The 26,392-nt window shown below is 29.8% G+C and overlaps 1 protein-coding gene across 4 annotated transcripts in view; it reads left to right on the top strand.

Annotated features, from left to right (window-relative positions):
• The window catches only part of LOC107439224 (SAM and SH3 domain-containing protein 1), a 131,237-nt gene that overhangs the window by 52,418 nt on the left and 52,427 nt on the right, over positions 1-26,392 (top strand). For all 4 annotated transcript variants that reach the window (XM_043044430.2, XM_043044429.2, XM_071177061.1 and 1 more), the window contains exon 2: positions 7,901-7,985. In XM_043044430.2, the coding sequence (XP_042900364.1) occupies positions 7,901-7,985 (85 nt within the window). The remainder of the gene's footprint in view (positions 1-7,900; positions 7,986-26,392) is intronic.

Here is a 26,392-nt window from a genome sequence, read left to right on the forward strand (position 1 = left end):
AATTGCGATCCATAAGAGTTGCATCGATCTGTTGTTTCAGCTGTTCCTTTTCAGATGTAATTAAATTCGCTTTGTTTTTCCTTTGAAAATTTGTTATCGTTTGCTGCGTTAAATAGGGGAAATCTCCACACAGAAGTGAAGTGAATAGATGAAGATCTAACTCCAACTGCTCTCAGGGTAGGGTTACAGTTAACTTTATCCTCCTCTTTGACCTTTTCGATCAATTTTTACTTGCCTTGTTGAGAGAACTGAGTTATGAAAAGACCTCCGCGAACTATTGAAAATAATTCTACACTCGAATGTCAGAAGATGAATAATTACGTCACGCCTCGGAAAGCATTCGACATCACCGCTATTGAATTAGATTTTTGACCCCCTGCAGCTCTCTTTTACTCTCTTTTGATTGAAAGGGAATGAGTAAATATTACAGTAACATTCATCAATATTTTTTTTTTCATTCAAAATAATTTTGATATGTAGAGAAGTACAATTACATTTAAAAAATAAAATAATTGGATATAAGGGATAACACATTAGAAAGATATTACATGAATTGAATGCTGAATGCATGACATGCAAGTGTAGTTTATAAAACAATTTCTTATTTTCAAGCGATGTCTTTCAACATCATCTGTCCATGTCTTTCTCGGTCTTTCCTCTTTTTATTTACTCTTGAAATTGAGTATTAAAGACCTTAGTTGATAAAACATATTATATTAAATATATTGAACTATTACATAAAATATAAATTAAAAACATGGAAAAAAATATAAAGATTTTTTAAAAGAAAAGAAGAAAAAAATCATTAATAAATTTTTGTCAAAAATATTTATGAAATTTAACAGAAAATTAAAAAGCTGGAAAACAAAATAAGGAAAGGTTATAATCTCGTCATCAGCTCACACGATAATATCCGCAAAAAAGGGTGCTTTCTAATTATCGTATTAATATAGCCAAAACAAAATATATTAATACACTAGTGCGACGAGCATCAAAACATAGAAACGAAAATGGAACGAATGAAGCAAAAAATGCTAAATAAAACACTAAACAAAAAATAAAAATTCACGAAAAAACAGAAAATATAATATATAAAGCGAGGGGCGAATTCATGTGTGCTTACACTTATATTCATGTGTACACTTCACACTTCATTTGTACTTCTTCTTAAGTGGCACACCAATACAACCAGGGTACCGTCGTATCGACTTTTAAACACGCGAAATAACTGGTCAATTTGTGCTTTTACTGTACTCTGTTTACAGACTTTTCATCCTGTTAATCCGCAATTTAATTTTAAATTATACTTTTAAGAAAATAGTCACGGATGTGTACACTGCAGATGTGTACAAATTTGAACCGTATTTTGGTTCAAGGTACAGTCCACATGGTTTAAATTAACATCTTATTAAGTTGCAGCCAATTTGCATTGTTTTATAATTCAAGACACGGATATTATAATTCAACTTTGATAGAAGATTCCATCTGAGATGAGAGTTAATATAAAAATCTTTGAAAATTTAACACTACTGTTCGCCTTAATCACCAAGAACATAAAATAAGAATTAATCACTTCGGAAACTGGAAAACATCCCCCCGGCGTATGGTCTTTTTCCCAAATCGATTTTTCTTGGACAGAGTGTGTGTGGGTTCCGGAACCGTGACACAACGGTGTGTTTCCTATTATCTTTCGATTTTTAACAGCAACCTTCTGCCGTCCACCCCCATTAATGAAGCGATAAATGCATTTTTTTTTATATAAGCTTTTTTTTTTTCTAACTATATTCGAACGGCTTTAATACAAAGACTGCGAATTTACGAACACAAAATGCTTATGTGGTGTATGAACTCATTTTTTCCCCTTTGCAGAAGCTTAGAATCACAATGTGGCTCGACTTTGGACCTTATAATCTATCATTTTTTTTTCATTATGGTTAGCATAAGTTCTTTATTGTTTTTGTTGGGGTAATATTTTTTTTGAAGTTTGAGTCCATTAAAATATAATTAATTTATGTTTGGATTTTGTTCTCGTGAATTTGTAAATTCGTGTAGTAAGTGGTAAGTATGGATCAGAAGGTGAATTAACTTATCAATAATCACGAATTCACATAACAAACAAACTTAACAAATTTTATTACTAAATATAACAGAGTTGTAAAAATATGGCAAGAAAAAGAACGATAATGTTTTTCTTATTAAAAAGCAAGCGCGTGGCAAGAGATGATTGCACGCGACAACTGGTAGACGGTTTCAGCGCAGTGAAAGTATTTAACGATAGGTGGTGGTCGCCACAAATTCAATAACCTTTTCATTTTTTTACCTTATAAACGTAAGATTATTTTTAATCAAAATTTTTAAGAAATTGCAATTGAAACCTTATTATGTGAACACGATTAAAAAAGTAATAGTGATTATGACTATGTGCCAAAGGCACAGTACGTGTTTATAAGGACCATAGATTACGATGATGCTATTGCTAAAATTTTGTAATTGTAGATTATAGCAAAAATGTTGTAAATTTATTAAAGGTAAAAAAATTGAAATGCTTTCAAACAATAATAGTTTTCGTCAAGGGATAGAATTTCAAACCATAAATCTACCTATAATGTCAAAATTTTTAAATTAAATATTTTTTCAATATCAAAATATGGTTCTTTGATAAGAATGTATTTTGAAGAAACTCTTGGCAAAAATTAGCAATTACTTTTGGCTCAAAATTGTGTTTAGGTGCAATATTCTACCAAATAAAATGGCACCGAAAACAAACATTTAAGTCAGTTTTTCTAAGGCTCCGTCGTAATACGAAATGATGCTTTTTTTACGAATAATATGCTACGTTTATTACTGCTGTGAGTTTGCAACTGCTACTCATGACACTGTTAAGTCAAGTTTATCCTATCTAAAGCCGGCGCTGTCAACGCTTATTTTGAAAATGGAGCAAAACGTCACTATGGAAAAAAGCCACAGTTTTGAGAAAATGCAAAGCGTTTGTGGTCTAATTTTTTAATATTTAAAAAATTACTCTAATGCTGCAATTAATTGGTCTCATAAAAATTTGCAAAAATTGAGAATAAAACAATTATTTTGATAATTTTCCTCTAGGCGGGAACATATTGCAAAATTGGCGATTTTTGAAAAGTTTAATTACTTTTAAAATATTAAAGTAATGTGTCTGTTTCAAAGCCCTGATAATTCTATAGCTTTTTTTTATTTTCATTGGCGACAGAGCTTCGAAAAACAGCGTTAAAACATGTATTTTCATTGCTATAGAAATTGAGAATAAAATTTTATAAACTCTGTTTTTTATGTAAAACATATGAATCTATTTAAATATTATATCTGAGCAGATCCAAATGTAAGAAAAAAGAATAAAGTCTAATAATATTTCCTTTATCCCAAATTATAAGTTTGCTTTTTTAATGAACTATTTTTAACTAATGCCGCGGTCGATATAAGTTAAAAGTAGTTTATAAAAAAAATTCCAAAATTTTTAATAAACTATTTTTTATCTTATTTGAAAGAATCTTCGTCATTGTTAATACTATTCCGTTTTGGTGACGTAAAAAATATTACACTGTTATGAATACCAGTGTTGAATAATTGCTTTAATAGTTATCTTGTACTAGTGTTGTAATAATGGGTACTTTATTTATGTTCTGTGGTGCTAACTTTTTATTATAACCCCGAGAAATAGAATTGTATCAGATTAAAAATAAAATTATCGCCACTGTTTTGAATTTGACACATTTGAAACTTTTTGAAATTGTTATGTAAAAAGACATAGATGTAATTAAAAATGTAATATAAAATTTTAAATACTTTTTGTCGACGCAAAACTATTTTTAGAAAAAAATTTATAAATTAAAATGTAAGTTGTCATATTTAGTACTATTTATAATTTACTACGTAATGGTTTTTAAGCTAATGCGCTATTATTATACGAATGCATGAGAACATAATATAATATTTAACCTTGGCTTTTCACACACCGCTAAAGAAAAGTTGAGTCATAATTTTTGTTCATTTATTAAGCACCTGTCACTAACATAAATCCGGACACATAATACTTGCTTACCGTACCTTTATTGTTTCTTAAGAGTTAACAGACCTATAACTCAAAAAAAAAATTTTTTTTAATAAAAAATGACCCAAAAGTACGGCAATTATATGTCCAACTAACCGAGTTCAAAATAAATTGACTTATAGGCAAGCATCATTAGACATGTAAAAAAATCTAATGTACTTTTTTCAGTTGTTTGATTTATGCGACAGCCGTTAGATAATTTGCTTGAATAGACACGCAAGAAATTTGATTTATAACTCGCCTTATAAATAGGCTTGTTTTTTTCCCACTTGAGATCCGGACTAAATTTTTTTCACAGTTAACTGGGAATTTAAATCATGTTTGACAGTGAAACAAATATTTCACTGTTTTTAAAAAGCAATTCTTTCTTCTTTCGAATAAGTAATTTGTCAATACTAATAGCGAGAAGCAATTTTTTAGATTTTTAAAAACAATTCATTGTATTCTGATGTATAGTATATTTAATAAAACCTGCCAGAAAAAGAGCTTGTCATAATTTGATAAACTGTTGCAAATAAAAAAAAATATCTTTTCAAAATACATTTCCAAAACAAGTATAACGTCCATTAGCAAATTTATAACTTTTTTTTAAAAAAAATGCACTTTTAGGTTGTTATTTTTAAATTACATTTCTAAAACAAATCTAACCTCAATTAGCATATTTACAACTTTTTTCACAAAAACAAAATGCACCATTAGGTTGATATTTCTAAAACAAATATAACCTCCATTAGCTCATTTATAACTTATAAAAAATTGCTCTATTTGGTTGAGGAAATTTCATGAAAAAACTAAGCAAATGGTTGAATTCGTTACACTTGCATTACATTTTAAAGGGAGAATTTTTTTTAAATTTTTTTTAAAACCAGTCAACCCAATTAAAAAAATCCCTACCTGTTCTAAGTCCATAAGATACTTCGTATCCAAAATTTTCAGCTGCCTGAAGTGATAGTCCAATCCTTTCTGTTGTCGACCTATCTTGATGTGACGTCTCATATGTTTTTAGAGTAGCAGTCAAAATTCTGCTGGTATTTTTGATTTTGAGCATATTCTTTAGCTGCTGAGCCTACGTTTATTTCTAATTGCTATAAAACTCCCAATAAATAAACTCTTTGAAGCCTTTAATAAAAAAATTTGCAGCTAAATAAGTTGCAATTTCAACTAATTGAAAGTAGCATTAGTTCTTACATAATTTGAACAAATAATTTCAATAAAATCGATAAAATGTCAATATTTTACTAAAAACTTTTGTTAGAAGTGAGCAAATTCATTAATCAACTGAGCGCACTAGTTTATATGATCATAGATGTCACAGAACGCTCAGTGACATCTATGATCATATATAATCATAATCATCTATGATCATATAATTACGAATATCAATTCAATATTTCAGTAGAATAATTCTAAATGAATAAACTATCAAAAAACTGCAATTATTTTTTTTCTCGTTTTTTCAAAACTTTTACTGTGTAGTTGCTTTTAATAGTTTTGTTCAGATGAAATCACAACATCGGTCCTTATTAAAATATGGTACTATAAACTATGCTGTGGATAATGGTAGTGAGAGTATTAGAATATAAATCAATTTTATTATTAACTGCAGTTTAACAACTGTATTTAGAAACTAAGCAAAATAAATGTCACTTCCTCGCTCAAAATTACAAGTTATCAAATATCAAAGTATAGCTTTGAGTAATAAATTGTTATTTTAATGATTTACTTAATCCTTAAAAACATATTAAAGTTACATTGTAACAGCTGATCTATTTACAATGCGGATTGCCATGGCAACCACTCTCAACTAAACTTGTTACTGAACGCTATCTGTTCATCCTCTAATCGCTAAACTGTAAGGTTACCCATGTCTCTAAGAACAGTTCATGTTCATTTTAAGCACGATATTTTGTTTATATTTCCTTGTGACTGTTAAATGCGTTCTATTTTATTCGTATCGAACGAATTTAAGTACGAACTAGTCGGAAAACTCAATATGTAAAACGAACATTCACACAATTATATCAAATATTGGAACTGATAGTTAGTTGGCAAAAAATACAAATTACTGAAATTTTGAGAATCATTATGAGGCGGTAAGAACTTTATTTTGTTTTATAACCGGTGTTGAACTGCCATCCCAATTCTGAGTTTACGACTGTCAATCTTCAACTCTGTAGAATTGTTATTTTAAACCCAACCCATAAGGCAAAGGAATTCCTTGATCAAGCATTGAGACAAATTAGCCTTCGTGGAAGATTTTTTGATGGAACTAACCAGCATTTGCATTACATAGAGAATAAAACCACGAAAACCTACCATGGTTAGCCTGACATCCACTAAGGATATTTATATCTCAGCTGGTGCAGAATTCCTTCCAACCAGTCATTGCTTTGATTCGAACTTGAAGTCACATCGCTGAGAGGTGAACGCCCTAAACCAAGAGTTTTATCTCGCTATCAGAAAGAAGGAATTGAAATTATCAAAATCTGTTTGACTGCTTGATGAAACTTGATGATATTTCTAATTATTACCTTTCCACTCCTCTCTATCCTCCGGCAGCAAGCAGATTTTGTTAAACCGTAATCTTCATGAGGATTTGTTAGAGTTCAATTCTAATAATAGAGGATTTGTTCACATTTCTTTCAATCCCTTAAATATTTATTTGTGTCCACTGAGTTACTCCCTTCTTTCCATATAGTATTTTTGCAAGGATTCTACTAATATAAAATGTCTGTATTTAAAAGTGTCTGCCGTCACTCGAAATTAAATTTTATATNGTATTGGAGGAAATTTGCCTTCGTGGAGGACTTTTTGAGGGAACTAACACACAATTGCGTTACATGGAGAGGAAGATCACGAGAACCTCCCACGGTTAGCCTGACGACAAGGGGACTCTAATCCATGATCCGTCTACCACTGAGGATATTTCACGTCAGCACTGTGATGCAGAGTGTGTATTGACCAATATCGCCGGGATTCGAACCCGGTTTACTTCTTTGGAAGACGAACGCTCTATGTCCTGAGCCATAGCGGCTCAAAATTACAATTTTAAATAATTTGACATTTTAAAGTTTTTATGAGTTTGCAACAGTTATTCATGACTGTTAAGTTTCGTCTATCTTATTCTACGTACGTTAGTTTTGAAAATGGCGTAAAATTTCAATATAAAAAAACACAATTTTCTGAAAATGAAAAGCGTTTCTATTTAGTTATATAATGCTTGAAAAGTTGCTGAATATTCAAGCTTATCTCTTTGTTACAAAGCCCATAAGCATCTTTACGTCAATATAATAATTACTTATAGTTTAAAATTACAGTTTTGCTTCAAGTTTAAGGGGAAAATTAGGGATTTGCTTGCGTTGGCGAAGGAACTTCAAAAAACATACTTAATGAATTTGAATTGGAAAAAAAAAATTGCTATTTAGGTTTAAGCTTCTTCTCATTTTTGCACGAATTAACCAACAAACATAAAACAAAGTTAATTTTAGTATATACAATTTTGTTTAAAAAAAAACGTACTCGTATTATTTTTATTATTCTAATTATGAGTGCATTGTTAAAATTTATTTGAGATGCAATATTCATAATTAACTAAACATAATAAAACTTCATGAAATTTCATTTCACATACAAGGTAGAGTCAGATCTTAAATCTGTTTATAAATTATATTGTAAATAAAAACTGTTAATTAAATTTGTTCAAAAGATATTACTTCTCCTTTTCACATTCAATTAACATGAAAATCCTGTTTTTCAATTTTTTTTCTCTCGCCCAAATGAAATTATTCTTATAATTTTCTTTTTTCTGTTCTTCAGGTGATAGCGGACCTCAGTCGAGGAGTGTTTTCCCCTTTAAGTACTAAAAAAGGAAATTCCCGAAATTCTCTTCTCTATTATCAAAGTAAGTTTTTAATACTATTCCGTCGCTATTTTTTTTTTATTAAAACGTTTTTATCCCTATTTTTCCCTTTTTTATTTTCTTTCGTGTTATGCGAAACAACTTATCTTTATTCTTGTAACATATTCTCTTGTGATTTTAGGATATTAATTCGAAAATCCTCTTAACTTAATTAGGTTTTTGTTATCTAATTTAAAAAGTGAAGAAAAGAAATATGTATATAATTTTTTATTATGAGATATGATTATTAAAAGACTGTTTTTTTCTTAGCTTCCTTAACTCTTTTTAGTTACAATTCAGTATTTTTGTAACATTTTTCATAATTCCGTTTTTTTTTGTTGTTTTTTTTTTACAGCAATTTAATCTGTACGAATTAATTTCGCACTGACTAAAATTAATGCTAGTAATGAAAGGGATAACTTCGAGTATTTTCTTGCATGTTACTCAATATATGATTTATTTTGTTTACTATGTAAAATTGGGCTTCCAATTTTTAAATTAATAACCGAAATTAATTAAAAATTCATTTTCCATTGTCTAAAAGGTAAGCTGTTTAAATAAATTACCAAAGTTAATTTGAAATTAATTTTGATCACCTAGGGGAGTCAGTGGGTCATATATCAAAAAGGCCAAAACTGACCTTTTTCGATGTACCTTTTCCTAAAAATTACTTATGATATTATGTAATCGATTCTTCTGGATATTTGAGATTATATCAAATGCATGCTGTGACAATGTTTTGGCGTTAATACCAATACATTTCAAATTATGAAAGACTTTCGTTCAAAAATGATGAACCGTTTTATAAATTTAAAAGTTCTCTGTTCCTAATTTTTTAAAAAATTCTGTCAAAGATATGCATTAACAGTTATCACAGTGTAAACGTGTATATACAGATATTCTGTGAAGAAAACTGGAGTATTATTTTGTTTAGCGCAGAAGAGGTTCATTGAAAAAGGTCAGTTTTAGAATTATTGATATAGGCCCTACCACCTCCCCTTAATATAAGGCTGTTTTTCGAAAGCTAATACGAAATTATGTTTTTTTGCAAATAATGCATGCTATTTTTATAACTGCTGTGAGTTTGCAACTGTTAGGTCAAGTTTAGCCAGCGCTGCTTACGCTTATTTTGAAACTTTAATAGGGGGAAAAACCGCAATTTCGTGAAAATGATAAGAGTTTGTGGTCTAATCTTTTAATATTTAAAAACTTACTCCAATGCTGAATTACTGGAGCTCATAAAAATTTGCAAAAACTGAATATACTGCAATGATTTTGATAATTTTCATCTAGGTGGAAAAATGTCGCCAAATTGGCGATATTTGCAAAAGTTTACTAACTTTAAAATATTTAAGTTATTTATCTGTTCTAAAGCCCAGATAATTCTTCACGGCAAGATTTAGTTAGATAGTTTAGATAGTTAGATAGATTTAGTTAGATTGTTAGATAGTTTAAAATCATCGCATTGCTTCAAGTGTAAGGCACTTAAACTATAACTTTTTAATTTTCCTTGGCGACAGAGCTTCGAAAAACAGTGTTTAAACATATATTTTCATTGTTATAGAAATTGAGAGTAAAAATTAACCCAAATAATATATATTCGGAAAAAAGTATTAACAAAATTATGATGCATTTTTTTAAGAAAATCCTCCATAAGTGATATAAAGTGATTCTTCGATAGTTTTTCTTTTCTGAATTCTACCTTGATTTTCTTGATAACTCTGGAGTGGAATGCTTGATTCGTTATTACAAAATGTGTGTGTGTTTTTTTTAAAAAAATAAATGCATTTATAAGTTGAGTTTTGCATACAAAATATCACTTTTAATTTATTAACGCAGGAAAAACTATTTGAAAAATATGAAGGTTTAATCTTGTAGGATTATATTTTTTGATATTACGTTGTACAAATACGAAAAGATCTAACAAATGTATAATCAACATGAAATTTTTTTTTATCTTATGTCTAATTTAATCACTGTATATCTTCTATAAAATCTCACATTTTATAATTAAAAAGAATCTTAATATCTTAATTAATTTAGCTAGAGTACTAGAAATTCGTAAGTGTTTTATGTTTTTAACTCCGTTAGTAACAAGATTACAAACTTACGAATAATTTTTTTTTTTTTACATTATCTTTTTTTTAAATATTTTATGTATCTAGTTTTCGGTCGCAGATGGAAGAAGAAAATAATTCATGTACCATCCTTGTGCATTTCTTTTTTTTTACACTACATTAATTTTTAACTTGGAGGGAGATAAAAAACACTGAACAATCTATTGAGCTACGCTGGATCACTGAATAACTCATACTTATTTTGAATGCAGGTATCAAATTATTTATATTTTCAAAAGAATACACGAAGAAAATTTTAAAATATGCAATAAAAAAAGTATTCACTATAATAAAAGAAAAATAATAATAAAGTACGTCATACCTTTTGGTAGAGCTACAAAAAAAATTTAGTTCTAATAGAAAGAATTCACTTATCTTTAATACACTCAAAATTTCTCAAAAAAGATCATTAAGTAACAATTTATTTAATTTTTATTTTGCCATGTTCAAACAGTCTAATAATTATGAATAAGATGGTAATCAAACTCTTAACTGTAAGAGAAACCGTTCATCCACTTCGTTCCTTGCAGCTGAATACATATTATAGTGGAGAGGTCTAATCTTTCAAACTCATGAACGACAGAACCGGGGGTGCGAGTCCCAGCGTTCTGCACTCACCAATTTGTGACCCAGGACTACGATACTCTCATTCACTCATACATGGCAGCCCCATAATGCTGCTAAACACAAAAAGTCTAGTAATTCCCATCTCTTTCGATGGGTGAAACAGCCAGTTAATCTAATTTAATCATATTTCACGGTTCATTTGATAAAACACAGCTCAACCATAAACTTACTCCAAAGCAAATATTTAACGAAAAGTCTAGCTTCAATATCCAGTTAAATGTCGTTTTTACAGTTTTGAAACCATGCTAGTTGCAAATGGTTAAAAAGCAGTATTGTTCTGTATTCATGGTTTCTTTTCCACCCTACTAGTTGTAAAAGGTTTCAAAACCGTAAAGGTAAAAATGTTTTTTACCTTAAACTTTTCTGTTAATTGAATAGACAGACTGCTGCTGTTTATTTTAAGGAATTTCAGAATGAAAATTCTAACAGTATATTAATCATTAAAAAGCAAATTAAAATTAGCTAAATAGTTTTTTATATTTTTTCCCATTTTGGTACATTTCGCATATTGTAATCTAAATTATTAATATAATAATTTTATGTATTAATATAAAAACAATAAAAATATAAAATTCATACCATGTAAGTGTAAATTCCAGGGATTTCCCTTTTTTTTTAAAAAAAAGTGGTCCAAGAACAAATTTCAATTCTTTCCAATATATTGATTTTTTGCTTTTACATCGATAATAAGCCTCTCTGTGCTGCCTAGTGTTAACAGTACGTTGAAATATGGACACATTAAAGTATCGAACACCAACCAGCACAATAAAATATTTATAAAAAGAATGGGGTTAGAGTTAAAGGAAGATCTTTGGACTTATACAGCAAGAAATAGCTTCTTATCATAATTCATAAATAAATTAAACGAATACAATGAAATAAATAAAGAAACTTTGCAAAGAATAAATGAAAGAATTCGGCTAATTTAAAGTGGTTATCGAAAGTGGGTGTCTGCAAAAAATGCAGCACAAATGGATGGCCAGAAAACACAAAAAGATTGGTATCTGCAAGCAAAAATGTAGAAAGGATGGATTGCAGAATGGTAAAAAAAATAGTACATAGAAAGGAAAGAAATAGTAGAAAATTGTAATAGTTTGAATGGTGGAACGAATGCTAAAACGTGTGGAAGCGGCTCTGAAATTGTAGGAAAGGCATATAAAATATAAATTAAGAACAAAAATATTCTTAATAAGCTGTTCCAAATTGTCTTCAATTCATCTCGTTATTATTTCTATTCATCTATATATCACGTTTAAAGTAATAAATCCTGTATAATAACCGTTTCTTTTGGTCGAAGTGAGAAATAAAAAGGGGAGATTTCCATATCTTGATCTGTGGCAGAATAATCGCGAAGTCATGGCAACTTCCGTGCAGCGGCTCGCTAAAAACTTTTTTATAAAAACATTACAGAAAGGAACCAACTCGTACGGTATAACTCGTAACCACCCCGGGACAAACATGTATTTTTTTTTAAAAAAATTCCAGTTTAAAATTAATGTAGTTTACCAAATACCATATTATACCATATTTACCAAATTTTATCACATATTACAAAACCATATTTTATGTTTTACCAAAATCATTACCAAAGAGCTTCATTGAAAACTACCGAGTATTTTGGTGTTCACATGGAGCCAGAAAAATGGTACATTTTACCATACTTTTCACCACTGTACTCTTCTTAAGGTTTCGTTTTTATAATTTTGTTAATCAAAACGAAAATAACCAAGCTATCCAATTAATTTATTTATTTTTTTAGTAGTGTCACCTGAAAAATACAATACACAATTTCCTGGTGAGTCGTTCTAAATTGCGTTCTTTTCATCACCGTTTATACAGCTTGTAACACAGTCTGTGCTTAAAGTCTCCTTTTGTAATTGTTGATACACAGCAACAATTCGAAACAACAGCTTACATTCGAAGCTTTTCCATTGGAGGTCAGTGGTGGTTACACGCAATGGAAATCCCATCTGTCCTTTCAGCGACACATTCATACTAAATGTACAATTTCTTGCTGAAGTTTTTCTTTTCATGTCTGGCATCATCATCTGTAGAGTATTGTGAAAGGATATATCACGAACTTTTAAATTATTGTTTTGTAGTTAGGGTTGATATATTTTTTCTAACCTTATCCATTGCGTCTGCAGAGTAGTTTATGATTTTGGGACCATTATAAATGTCTTAGTGGAATTTTTATAAGCTTCTAATGTAAGGACGCATATAAAGAAAATTTACCCGAATAGTTATAATGATCTTAGTATTTTAAAACCAGCGTTGAACAGCTGACCCAATTCTGAGTTTATGACTACCCATGTTCAAATCTGGGACCTTGTTATTTTGAATCAAACCCAGAAGACAGGAGAATGCCTGGTACAAGCATTTGGGGGGAAACTAGCCCTCGTTGAGGTAGTCACTCGCACTTGCGTTTCTGGGAGAGGAAAACTTCCCACGGTTATCCCGACAGCAAGGGACTCTAACCCGTAATCCGTCTACCACTGAGGATATATGACGTCGGTGCAAGCCGGGTGCAGAATTCATATCGACCAGCCATCGCTGGGATTCGAACCTGGGGCACCTGATTGGGAAGCAAGTGTTGTATCTCCTCGGCCACCTCAGCTCTAACTTTTGTTCTAGTATTTCATTTTTGTTCTAGTAAATTTTTTTCTAGTATTTCAAATTTGCCTATTACATTTCGTACTGTATATGCTTTTTGATTTGCAAGTTTTTAAATACAATATAGCTCAGTCCCGAAAGTGTGCCGTGCTGCCCTGCTAGGGTACTCCATTATCACCGGCCACATGGCGATTATATTATAAAGAAATTGCGATTAAAATTGTATCCGTTAATCGCTAGCCGATCACCGAAATGTGCTTGAAAACATGTGCTTTCGTATCATTTATTTCACGGGAAAGCTGTCATCATCCTCGGAACATTCAGGTTATTTAACGCAAGCTCAACATTTCCTGAGAACTGAATTCCGTTATTAAAGATATTCAAAGTTCAAGTTTATTTCATAGTCTTTTTTTTTCCCATAATGTGTAAAACTCTGATCTAATTAACATAATTTTATCATTAATAATTTTAAATATTTTTGATATACTTTTTTAACTCATAAATCTTATCTTGTTAATAGATAAAAAGTATCGAAAAAAGTGGCCACGATTTAATATGCTATTACTGTTCGCTGTTTAGCGGAAGATATTAAGAGTAACCTGTGTGAAACTGTTCTGTGAAAAAAAGTATGGTCAAAACTAACAGATTATGGTACAATTTACCGTGTTTTTGGCTCTTTAGGAACATTAAAAAGCTCAGTCATTTTTATCGAAGCGCCTTGCTTGTAATTTTTGTAAAAATAAGAAAATAATATGTTTTTATAATATGATGCGATAAAATTTCTTAACTGTAATAAAATTTGGTGATTTTATCATACCTTGAAGCCTGCATAAGAATCTTATATTTCGTTAAATTTACTTCTGAGTTTTATATTTTTTTAATAAATGTTTGGTAATAAGAACTATAATTCTAGGATTTAGAATTTCCAGTAAACTGTTACCCTATGAGCGAAGAAAGTACCAAATGAATGGTTTATATATTTTGGCTTTATTAACCAGAATTTCGATTTTTTTATCATACCATACAGCAGTGTTTCCCAAACTTATGACTTTTGTGTACCATTTCTAAATTTTTCGTAACGCTGTGTACCACTAATAAAAAATGAATGTATTTTTTACTATAAAAAATTACACAAAAGTTAAAAATCGCAAATGGCTGTTGACGCAACTAATTGATAACTGTTAACTCTGAAAAATACAGCCAATAGAAAAATAAGTAATCGTAAATTTTCATGAATAGCTTTGTTTTTAAATAAAATTTTTGAAATTTTCGTTTGTTGCAAGATATTTCGCATAAGAACGCGTACCCCAGCTAGACTGTTCCCGTACCCCTAGGGGTACGCGTACCACACTTAGGGAAACACTGCCATACAATACCGAAATTTTGCCAGAATGTTTTTCTCTGTGTAGCTTCACTGCCGGAAATATTTGGTAGTAGGAAGTGAAGGCACAATTGTTCTTTTTAGTGCATATATTTTTAGTTGAATAATTTCAGCTGTTTTATGCCAAGAAACAATAATTATTGCGAAACAATCATCGGTGTTGGTGAGCGTGAGCGAACAGGGAGCTTAGCCTTCCAATAAGCACGAAATATTCATCTTATGAATCAGAATTTTCTATTTAAATTAAATTAACTCAATAACTACTTTTTTCGGGGAATTTTAGGACATCAGATTATCTTAATACATTTATAAAACAAACTATCGGCTTTGTGTACGGGACATAGCTTTCACAATCTTTTATTTCACGGTTAAGAAAAGGGCATTTTGTGGCAGAAATATTTCATAAAAGCATATGAAAATAGTTAAATGCTTGAAAAATAATTTTAAAGATGGATAAATAAGTTTAAAGTTTTCACTTTAATCTATATTCTTTTCAAATGATAGCACGGTTTTGCGCGTAACATTTTTTTGCACATGCATCAACAAACGAAAAAACATCTTTTACACACACGTAAAAAACAATATATTAAAATATAACTTATCTATCGCTGCTATTTGTTTAGTATATTATCAAGTTATCGATCTATTTGCTCCTATTTTTATTTGAAAACATTTACAGAGAGAAAACAATTCTGGTGAAATTATTGTACTTTATGGTTATGACAATTCACGTGAAAGAAAAAAAACATAATTCTGGGTAATAGAAAAAAAAATAGACGGCATTTGAACCAATTATTTGGTACTTATTCTGTTCATAAGGTTTATAGGAATATCTTGTTTTCAAAATTATAGTTCTTATTACTATAGTTTTCCAAATGAATAGTTTTTACGACCTGCTCATAGGTATCATAAAAATAATACCAAATTCTACTACAATTATCACATATTATAAAACCATATTTTATTGCTAATTTTACCAAAATTATTACTAAAGCACTTCGATAGAAATTATCGAACTTTTTGGTGTCCCCATAGAGGCTACATTTTAAGATATTCTAGTAGGTTCAACCCTATTTTTTTCTCGGTGTAGATATTATTCAAAAGCATTTCTTTTTTGGCCTTACATTGGCTGAATTCACATCATGAATGCTCCGAATCGTCTCTTTTGGTTAGAAAAAATATTTTTCAAATTGTTTATAAAAACTTTCTGCAATACCAATGTTTATTCTTTTGAGAATTTCCCAAAGTCGAGTATCTAAATAAACCTTAATTCCGAGATTTACTTCATGTAATAAACAGCAAGTTTCCCCTCTACCGAATATAATTATTTGTGTTTATCAAAAACCGTTATGTGTTTTTAACCATATAACGTGCCAGATCCCATTGTGGTTAATTATAAATATGTGGTCAATAAAATAAAAATTTACATTCTCATAAAGGGTATAAGATTGTGAGCGAATATTGTACTTCTAAATTTTTTTGTATGCATAAAAAAATACCATTTCTATTTTTTAAAATTAATCTTCTTCGGGAGTTTTCTTTTTATCACATCTTTTTTTGAGCCAAACGAATCGCCCCATATCTCTTGGCTTAAAAGGATAATCCAAACATTTCTTGACGTAATTAACGTTTTATTTTTAAAAAAATACTTTTATTATTTTTCATTATAAAGGAACATGTAGTTCGGAAATTGGGAGTTAAAAAGGATAATGCGTGACTGTAATTTTAAACCATAAAAAATGTAAATTTTTTGTTAAATTAAATGTCGAAGGTTTATTTTTAAGCGGCAAATAATTTAAAATACGTAAAACACTCAAAATTCGTTGAAATTAATAAACCGCATGAGGGAATATTTTAGTACCTTCAAGTAATTAAGTTTACTTTTAAAAAGCCGGCACTAAAAAAACATTACTTTCCGGTTATGTCATGCTAATTACGCGAGAGTATATAATTACTCTAGGGACACATGTTTTTCTCTTTTGAACATTTTTCTTTTGGCATAATAATTATAAAGCTTTAAAATGACTCCATTAAATAAAACCTTGTTTAAAGAAGAATTATGGTTCATCATTTAGGGTAGAATTATTTTGAAGTGTAGAGTTCATTGTGGTAATTGAATAATGTAGTTAGTTATAATAATGTATTGAATAATGTAGTTGTTCATTTCAATAAGTAATTACTACATAACTTTGCACGTGATTGCCTTAATATATTTTAATGCGCATATTTAACGTAAAGAATTTGCTATTCATTTTGTAAGTTAATTTCTGAGAGAAAATTAGAAAAATGTAAAAAAGAATGAAGAGGAGATATTCATAATAAAAATAGAAATGCTTTTCCCGTTCGTTAATTAACTTTGTTTTTTCGTTGATTCTGCGCTTATTATTGTTTTAACTCGGAGAAATTTGGAAAGTTTGGAATGCTTGCGAAATTTTCTAATTATTTCGTTGATGCGTGATTAGGTGTTTGAAGCTTTGTAACAATTTAATAAATGTTTTAAGCAAATCTAAGTAGTTGAACTATACAGATATTTATAAATTCTGAACAATATTTACCGGTTAAAACTATCTCTCAACATTGCACCAAAAAAAAAACACAAAATCGTGCTCAGATTTGATCGAATTAAGGAAAATTTCTGTTAATTGCTCCAAAGCACAAAATCATCCAAGCGTGACGAAGTAATCATATTTTTATGTTTCAAAAAGTGATTTTGATGAAGATTTTACAAAAATGTCAGCGCAATTTTTTTTTAAAATTCGTAATTACTCTAAGCAAAAAAAAGTAAATAAAAATTATTATTTGCTATTACGGTTCGACACATTATAGATTTTTTTATAACAATTCTTATTTATAAGCGGATCAGCCCACTGATTCCCGATTTCGAAATTTATTAATTCGTATTCATTCGATTTCTTACTATCCACTCAGTCACTGAGTAATTCACTCATTCACTCACTCATTTCATCCTTATAATGCTTTTACATCGATTACACAAATAATTTAAATGTATAATAAATATATGTTATATATTTGTTACACATTTAGACAACATCAAACTGCTTAAAAAAATTTTCCTTTCATATTTTGAATTACTTACTCATTCATTCAATCACCCTCTCCTTCACTCATTTATTTAATTCTTATCATTCTTTTACATCAATGACACATTTAGACTGAGCCAAATTTGCTAGGAAAATTTTTTGTTATTCAGTATACCAACAGTTTTCATAAACAGTGAATATCATTTAGTAAACTGATGTAAAATATTTAATGTTAACCTTTTAATTAAACCTTTAGACCTTTATTTTTTAATTAAACCTTTAATTAAATTTTTAGACTAACACGAGTAACAAAGCTTTGCCAATAGTCATATTAATAATGAACAGTCGTCATAATAACGGCTGTTCTTTCGACCACTATTCATTACTGAAAAATATTAAGTAACTCTCTATACAAGTCTCAATCCTCGTATAAAAAAGTATTCTATCTGATAGTAACTTAGAGAAGAAATTAAATACGACGCAGAAAAATAAACGTGCAATTTATTAGACAAAGATGATCAGCTTTACCTTAATACAAATTGCATTTTAACTGCTGCTTTAAGTACTCAGTTTAAAATAGTGCAGTTTAATAATATGATTATTGACATTATCTCTTTGAAATTACGACGTCATTTAAATGAAACAAAAACGTGTAACAAAAACTTATCAGGAATAACGATCAGTACCAACCACTGTCCGTTAATGAAAAATATTAAATAAATCTTCATTTACTTATCAATCCTCTATTCTCGTGATTTATTCAGTAACTTCTTAATCAACAGATCATTTAGTAACTTATAAAGCTATTTTTCAATGATTCCATTGCTTTAATTAAACTTTTTCTGAATAATTTTATTTTTTTATAACCGTCGTTGAACAGCCGACCCAACTTTTGGATTTACGGCTACTAATGTTCAACTCCATTGCCTTGTAATTTTGAACCCAATTCAGAAGACGAGGGAAATCCTGGTTCAATTATTGGGAGAAATTTGCCTTCTTTGAAGACTTTTTGATGGAGCAAATCCACATTTGCGTTACATGGAGAGAGAAACCACGAATACCTTACGGTTAGCCTGATGGCAAGGGGACTCGAACCCATTATTCGTCTGCCACTGAGCATACTATACGTCAACACTGTGGTCGGGGTGCTCTAGGTGCGGAACTCATATCGACCAGCCATTGCTGGGATACGAACCTGCCTCACCTTATTGGGAGGCGAGTGCTCTATAACCTGAGCCACCTCAGCTCTTTGATGAATAATTTGTTTTTTCAATAACTCGTAACAGTTGTGTGTTTTTAACAGTTATTTTTGATTGTTTGTTTAGATTTGCGTATTTTTAACCAACTGTGAATTATGAAAATTGGAAAAAATATTATTATGAAGAGAATCCACAGCTTTGTGAAAATGTACAGTAATCTGATTTTTTTTAAATATTAGAAAAGCTATTCGCACACAGCATTTGGGACTCCCACGAGTCAGAGAAAATCTGAAAATGGGAATTTTATTTTAACTCTAGAAAGCAGGGAATAGTCAGAAAAGTTTTTTTACAAGAAACCTGGAAAATAACCAGTCTTAGAATTATCAGTAACAGTAATCAGTTATTTAGATTCGAGTTAAAAAATAATAACATTTATTAGAATACTTTTACGAAATTCCACTTTTTAGTGAAACTTTTCCATGTTTCTCTTCTCATTCTATCTTATGTTTTTGCTCACACAATTTAATACTTGACATTACCAAAAAAAAAGAAAAAAAAAAGAACGAAATTTTCTAATGAAAAATTGCATGATATTGATAAAATATGGTATGAATTGTCATTGAAATTTACCTGATATACCTAAATATTAGTCTGGGAATTTTCTTCTGAAATTGAGTAGGAACCTTGTGCATTGTATGGGCTCACATAAATTATTATTATTAACACTGGGGACTAAATTTTTTTCCTGCATTTCTACAATTACTGGGTAATTCGGGTGCGGGACTTTTAAATCAGAAATTAGTTTTGCTCCAAGAGCTACAGATTTTTTTAATGGTATTATTAGGTAATTTTTTGTCGAAATTTATAAGTTTAAGAAGCATCATATATAACAGGGTGTCGCATAAATGTTGCTACAGACATCTAGGGAAGTTGGAGCGCATCATCAAGATTAAAATGGCATAGGTACCGATGCCTGGAAATGTCGTTGTAAGCATGTTGGAGCTCTTCCTTATTATGACCTGTTCAGAAGCACACGAAGAAACAGTTCATAATTGGGAAGCGCCACTAGTGGTGTATGACGGCATTTCCGGGCATGGGTTCCTATGCAATTTTAATCACGATGATGTACCCGAACTCCCCTAGAAGTTTGCCGCAACATTGATTCGACCCCTTGTTGTATATAACATTTTTAAAATTGTACATTTCAGCAACAAAAAATGGACCCAAAAAGTCATATAGAATCTGTAACTTGGAGAGAGAATTTGAATCAGTGACCTGAAAATATACAAGATCCATTTAAAACTATCATGCAACAGAAGAAAAAAAATGTTCCCCCGTGTAACTAACTATTGGTTAATTTCAGCCAGAAATTTCGCCGCACTGATGGTTTGTAGGAAGGAAAAAATGTTTTTTTCAATATATTAGCTATTTGTTTATTTAAATGCCCAAAATAATTCCACACAACAAGGGGATTTAGATAAATAAAAATCATAACTTTTCTCCTTCAACCGAAGTACAGTATTAATTTGAGACAAATTACGTTTTTGCCTAACACATCACGATCATTTTCTTCGAATTTTCCTTTCAAAATAAAGCACTTTAAAAGTTATGCAAACTTTCCCCGAAGAATAACTGCAAGAAAGCCAATACAAAAGTCAGACACACTGACACAAATATGTTTTGCAAAAGATGCTGAGTTTTTGTGCCATCATTCAATCTGTCCTTGAGGTATAAGTCACGCTTTGAACACACATTGATGAATCTCCCCTTTCGATTCTTATGACTATGCTAAACACCTGTGACACTGCTGCCAATGATGATGATGATGCTGTCGTGTTTGGGAAACATAAAAGAAACACCAGCAGGCGTTTAATAGCTGTTTAGGAGGCTTCAAAATGATAAGTGGATATTTAATAAGAACGCACCACTGATCAAATTATAGGGTGGTCTTCGATTCTAAAGATTTCTAACCCCAATAAATAATGAATGTTTGATGCGTTTTTAAATAGTATGATTTTTCTGTTTGGGTTTCATTTCATTTCTTTAATGAAGCGAAAAGTTAAGCAGTTTTTATTTTATTTAAATCGGAATTGTTAGATTTGATTCTTTTCATCAAATAATGTATTGTTTCATTGTTTCAACTGCTCCATAAAGGGTCGATTAAATAAAGTGAAGTTAGTGATCCGACTGTATTTTTCTTTCCAAAATAATTAAATTGAGAACTTTTTTAAAAGATTTAGTCTTTAATCGAAATTAGAATGCTTGGAAGAAAAATAAACAAATGAATATTTTTTTTATAGAATTAAGGAGGATTCGTAGCTGCTATGGGATAATACTATTTGGCATATTTCATTTGAAGAACTATTATTGATTAATTTATGTACTATTGTGACTTAGTTTAAGAATATTCCGTAATACTGTTAAGAAATTTTCGAATTTTAATATTACGTCATAATTTCAAGAAATATCGTTTTTTTTTTAAGGGTGACTAATTAACAATAATTTTTCATTTGTCATTAGTTTTGTTACTCAAATAAAATATATCAACACTTTTTGATAAACAACATTATCGATTATACTTACATATTATCATATTTGATGTTCGTCATTGTTGATAATGATTTTATAGAACTATTAGATATTTATTGTCATCGATTATGCTAGTTTTCGATCTTTATCGTTTTTGATATTTATCGCTATCGATAATTATCGTTCATAAAACAATTATTGTATGTAAGATTATTATCGTAAGGCATGTTACTCAAGATGTACCCTGAGAATATAATCAAAATCGTCTCAGTATTTTATTTTGTTTTATAACCGTCGTTGAACAGCAGACCCAATTTTGAGTTTACGACTAACAATGTTCAGTTCCGTAGCCTTGTCATTTTGAACCCAGTCTTGAAGACAAGGAAGCTTCTAAAACAAGTATTGAGAGAGATTTGCCTTTGTGGAGGACTTTTTGATGGAACAAACCAGCATTTGCGTTACATAGAGTGGAAAACCACGAGAACTTCCCACGGTTAGCCTAACGGCAAGGGGACTTTAACACATGATCCGTCTCCGACTGAGAATATTTTAAGTTAACTCTGCAGTCGGTTTGAGACGGTTGCGCAATTCGTATCCCATCATCGCTGGGATTCGAACTCGGTTCACCTCATTGAAAGGCGAGCGCTCTGAAGCGGGCCACCAAGGGATTAACACAGTATTTAAAATATATATATATATATTGATATTTTACGATAGATCAATGAACTTTTTTCTGTGCGAATTTAATCGAGTTTAGTTGACCAAGCAGGAAAACGCATTAGATAAAAACGAGTCATTAAAGAAAACTGTTGATAAGTTTAACAGGAAATAATTTATTTGTGCATCACCAAATAAGTTTCTATACACACCTACCCACATATATATATATATATATACATGTATATATATATAATTCAGGGCCCGCGCTAAGCAATCGCCACCTCGTCAAATACGATAAAATCGTTAATTCGACAAAACCAATTGTGACCACAGTATTAGCAAACGATTTTTTCTGCTGAAAAGAAAAATATATATTCTACTTGAATTCGAAAAATTACATCAATATGAATTTTTTTATAAACAAATTTTGTATTCCTTTTCAATTACTGTAATTTCCCTTACATATGTAGCATAACTAATTAGAATTAAATTAAGTCTAGATAATCTTAGCAACAAGAAAAATTATGTAAGAATAAAAAGCATTTTTTTCTGTTGTTTGTATCAAAGTAGATTAAGTGGTATACTACACGCATATTATCATCCAACTATTTTCCGGAAAATATGTGTTCGCATGTTAAGAACATATTGTTTATAAAAATGAGCTTAATGTAAAATTGAAATATTAAAACGGTTGCTGAAATGAGGAAATTTATTTTTAATTTCATCTTTGTAAATTACCACTCTTCAATGATACATATGGTAAAGCCACTTGCATTCGGCTGGCAATAAACGAGTTAAGCCCCCCTCCCTCCCCCCTACTTTCGTTTAAAAAAATCTCAGTGAGTAGTGTAAAAACCAATAAATCAGAATAAAACAGAATTAAATTATTGAAATAACTTTTCTTCTACCGGGATCCTTTTTTGTGAATGATTACATTCGCGACTATAAAAAATAAGCGAGACAGTAAAAATTATTTTATTAAAAAATGAAGGACTTAAAGAATTGAACATTTTAATTTAAATGAAATATATTTATTTAAAAGCTGATCGGAATCTTAAAAAAAAAATAAATGTTGTCTTACATGGAAAAAAATTTATCATTAAAACTTGAGTTTGGCTAAGACTTTTGAATACTGAAATTCTAGTACTTTTGATTTATATGTAATTTCTCTTAGAATCATCAAAATTAAAATTTTATAATTAAAATTCAGCCTTATTAATTATAAACTTTGAATTATTCTGTGTAACATTATTACCTTACGCACATCCAGTTCAGGCCAACCCAAGGTAACTGACAAATCAAATGTACTACTGTACTGTAATAAGAAAGAGCTGTGAAATACATCCCACTACCCAATATTTGCGCTTTTATTTTCTTATTTTGTAATCTGGCAAACTTGTTACGAAAATATTTTAAATCATTTTTTAAAGATGTCAATAAGTGGAAGTTCATTTGAATTTGATACACGCTTTATATGTTACATTTTGTGTTTTATTCTCTATTTTTTCCAGAATTTTTATTTTCTCCCTTTTTTTTGTATGTTTTGTTTTGTATTTATTTACTTTGTATTACTTTGTTTAATATCTTCTTTTTTCGTTTCAATTTTTTGGTGTTTCTCTCACTATTGTATTGACATATTTTGCTTTGGCTACATGAACACAATATTAGAAAGCACTTTTTTTCGGATATTATCGTGTGAGCTGATAACGAGATTATATCTTTTGCTTATTTTGTTTGGCCGGCTTCTTAATTTTCTTTTAAATTTTTAAATATTTTTTATAAAAAACGTTTTTTAATTTTTTTTTTAAATATTTATATTTTTTCCCTGTTTCCTTTGTATTCTTAACTTGTTTTAGGGTTCCTATATACTTTCAGCTTATGCGTAGTAAATATAACTTATTATTACTTTTCTTAATTTCGTTAATTTCTCTATTTTGCCTTGTATTATTTCGGCAAAATGACTTATTTTAAACACTCCTTTATAATGTGTTCTACTTCCTTTTTAAATAAAAGTCATAATTATATGATTTTACGCATATCACATAGACTAAAAATTTTGTAAAAATAATTTAAATTCCGGTAGAAAGGAAATTCGAGTTCAGTATAGACGAACTATCAATTCCTCAGCTGTTCACAATAAACATTTGAAATAACATTAAATCATCAGTTCGAACGGAAACACTAAAAACATTCATTATAACCGGGTGTTCACTTATAGACCGGCTTTATTATAGCGGGGTTAGATTACATTTCTAAGAAATAAAAGAATCTAGAGAAAATACTTAAAACAGAAGAATAAATAAACAATTTTTATCGTTCTAGATCGCAACAACCATTTTTTTCCGCTAAGGGATCGTTTGAATCTTTCGGTTGGACCCTTTATGGCACTTTTCAACGAAATAGCGTTTATAGAACGTTGTAAAATATTAAGTAACGTTCCAATATTACTGTGCTAAAATGAAGAAAAAAATATTTTATATCTGTCTAGAAAAAGTTGGGTTAAAAAGAAAAAAAATCGTATTCGAATCATTCAAAGAAATCAATAGTGAAAAAATAGAATTGGCATAGTTTCAAGTTTTTGACGCTTATATCAAATGCAATATTTTCAACAAAAAAAATTCTTGTTCCAGAAGAGTTGTTTTGAATTACTTTATAAACTTCTGAAAAAAGTTATAGATAAACTAAGAATACATTTCTGAATTCGATAAACAGCCCAACTTAGGTATACAATATATTGCTTGTAATCGATTTTTGTCCACATTCGTTCTCCTGTTAAACGTGAACAGCGATTCCAGAAAAAAAATTTTTTTTTAAACTTTAGATACAGTTAGAAGATAAGAATATAGTAACAGAATAAGAATATAGTAACTGATGAGTCGATATTAAATAGTTAAATATTGGGAATCGTGTGAAGAAAAGTTATTGCTGAAAGAGAACCCAGGATGAGAGTCCTTCAAAGTTTATTGATCATGAATGGCGGGAAACCCTTTGAGATCAATGTTTGAAACAATGATTGAATCTCTGAAATTTTCAACAATTCTTCGAATTCTAAGAAATTTTCAATAAGTCGAATTTTTGGCGAAGCAGATTGTTGTTTGGAGATAAATGCTGCCACATTTACTATTGCATATTATGTAAAACAAAACTAACTAACCTCTAGTTTTATTGGACTGATATTATGTTTATTTCGTTCTCTTTTATCGTATCTAAAATAATTTAGAATTTTTCTTTTAGAAAACAAAATAAATGTTCCATTTTGCTAAATGTATTACTTCTGAAACATGAATTAGTCTTCAAGAACTTTACCTGATCTGTTGGACAGTATTTCATGACATTTATAATTCCAGATTTCACTTCATCGCGGTCATGTTGAACATGTTTTGTTTTCTAAATAAAATTTTCCGTTTATTGTTAACGTCAGTTAAATGAATTTAATAAACGTATTATGATTATTTGTTAAATATACGCCTTCTTGTGACGAAATTTCGAACTGGTATTTTATCAGCCCGACCGAAATCTTATTACTTCAGTACCTCCAACACAATTTTTTTATAACTTTCTGAACATTAGTTTCGGCTACAGACAAACTTGAAAAGGGGCCGTTAAATTATGGATACAACAATATCTGACATCATTACAAGATCAATTTTGAATTTAGAGATTAAGTACTTAGATTGCGCGTGCATAACTAATCCTAAAAAATCTAATAAATGATTTTGAAATTGAAACCAATTCTATGCTTTTTCCAAAATAAAAATATATCGATAATGGATTATTAAAATTATATCTCTTAAGCCATAAATCATTAAACAAAAGAAATTTCCGTATAAACGTACTTCTTCAACTCCATGCAAATTTCAACTTTTAAATGACTTTATGAATGAAAACGTTAGATAAGATCAGCGTAAACATTGTCACCCAAAAGCTTACATTTAGAATTACATGGATCACTGATGCATATCAAAGATAAACGAAAGAAAAACTTAAATGTCGTTCTTGGGCAATTCCGTAGAACAAAACATGCGCCTGTACACGCGACCTTCGTTGGATGGCCTTATGTTGCCATTCTGGAAGAGCGGATATTGTCGATTATCCGGTTTGCGTGAAATGTTTATATTCAGAATGCCGCGATGGCATCACCAACCACCTTTTGTTGGATGAAATGTAGCTGAAAGTGTAAATCTTTTTAATGAACGTTGGCATGAAGTCGTGATTCTTAATCGACAGTATGTTATCAATGGAC

The sequence above is a fragment of the Parasteatoda tepidariorum genome, chromosome 2 (assembly GCF_043381705.1).
Source record: "Parasteatoda tepidariorum isolate YZ-2023 chromosome 2, CAS_Ptep_4.0, whole genome shotgun sequence".
In the NCBI taxonomy this organism is placed as follows: domain Eukaryota; kingdom Metazoa; phylum Arthropoda; class Arachnida; order Araneae; family Theridiidae; genus Parasteatoda; species Parasteatoda tepidariorum.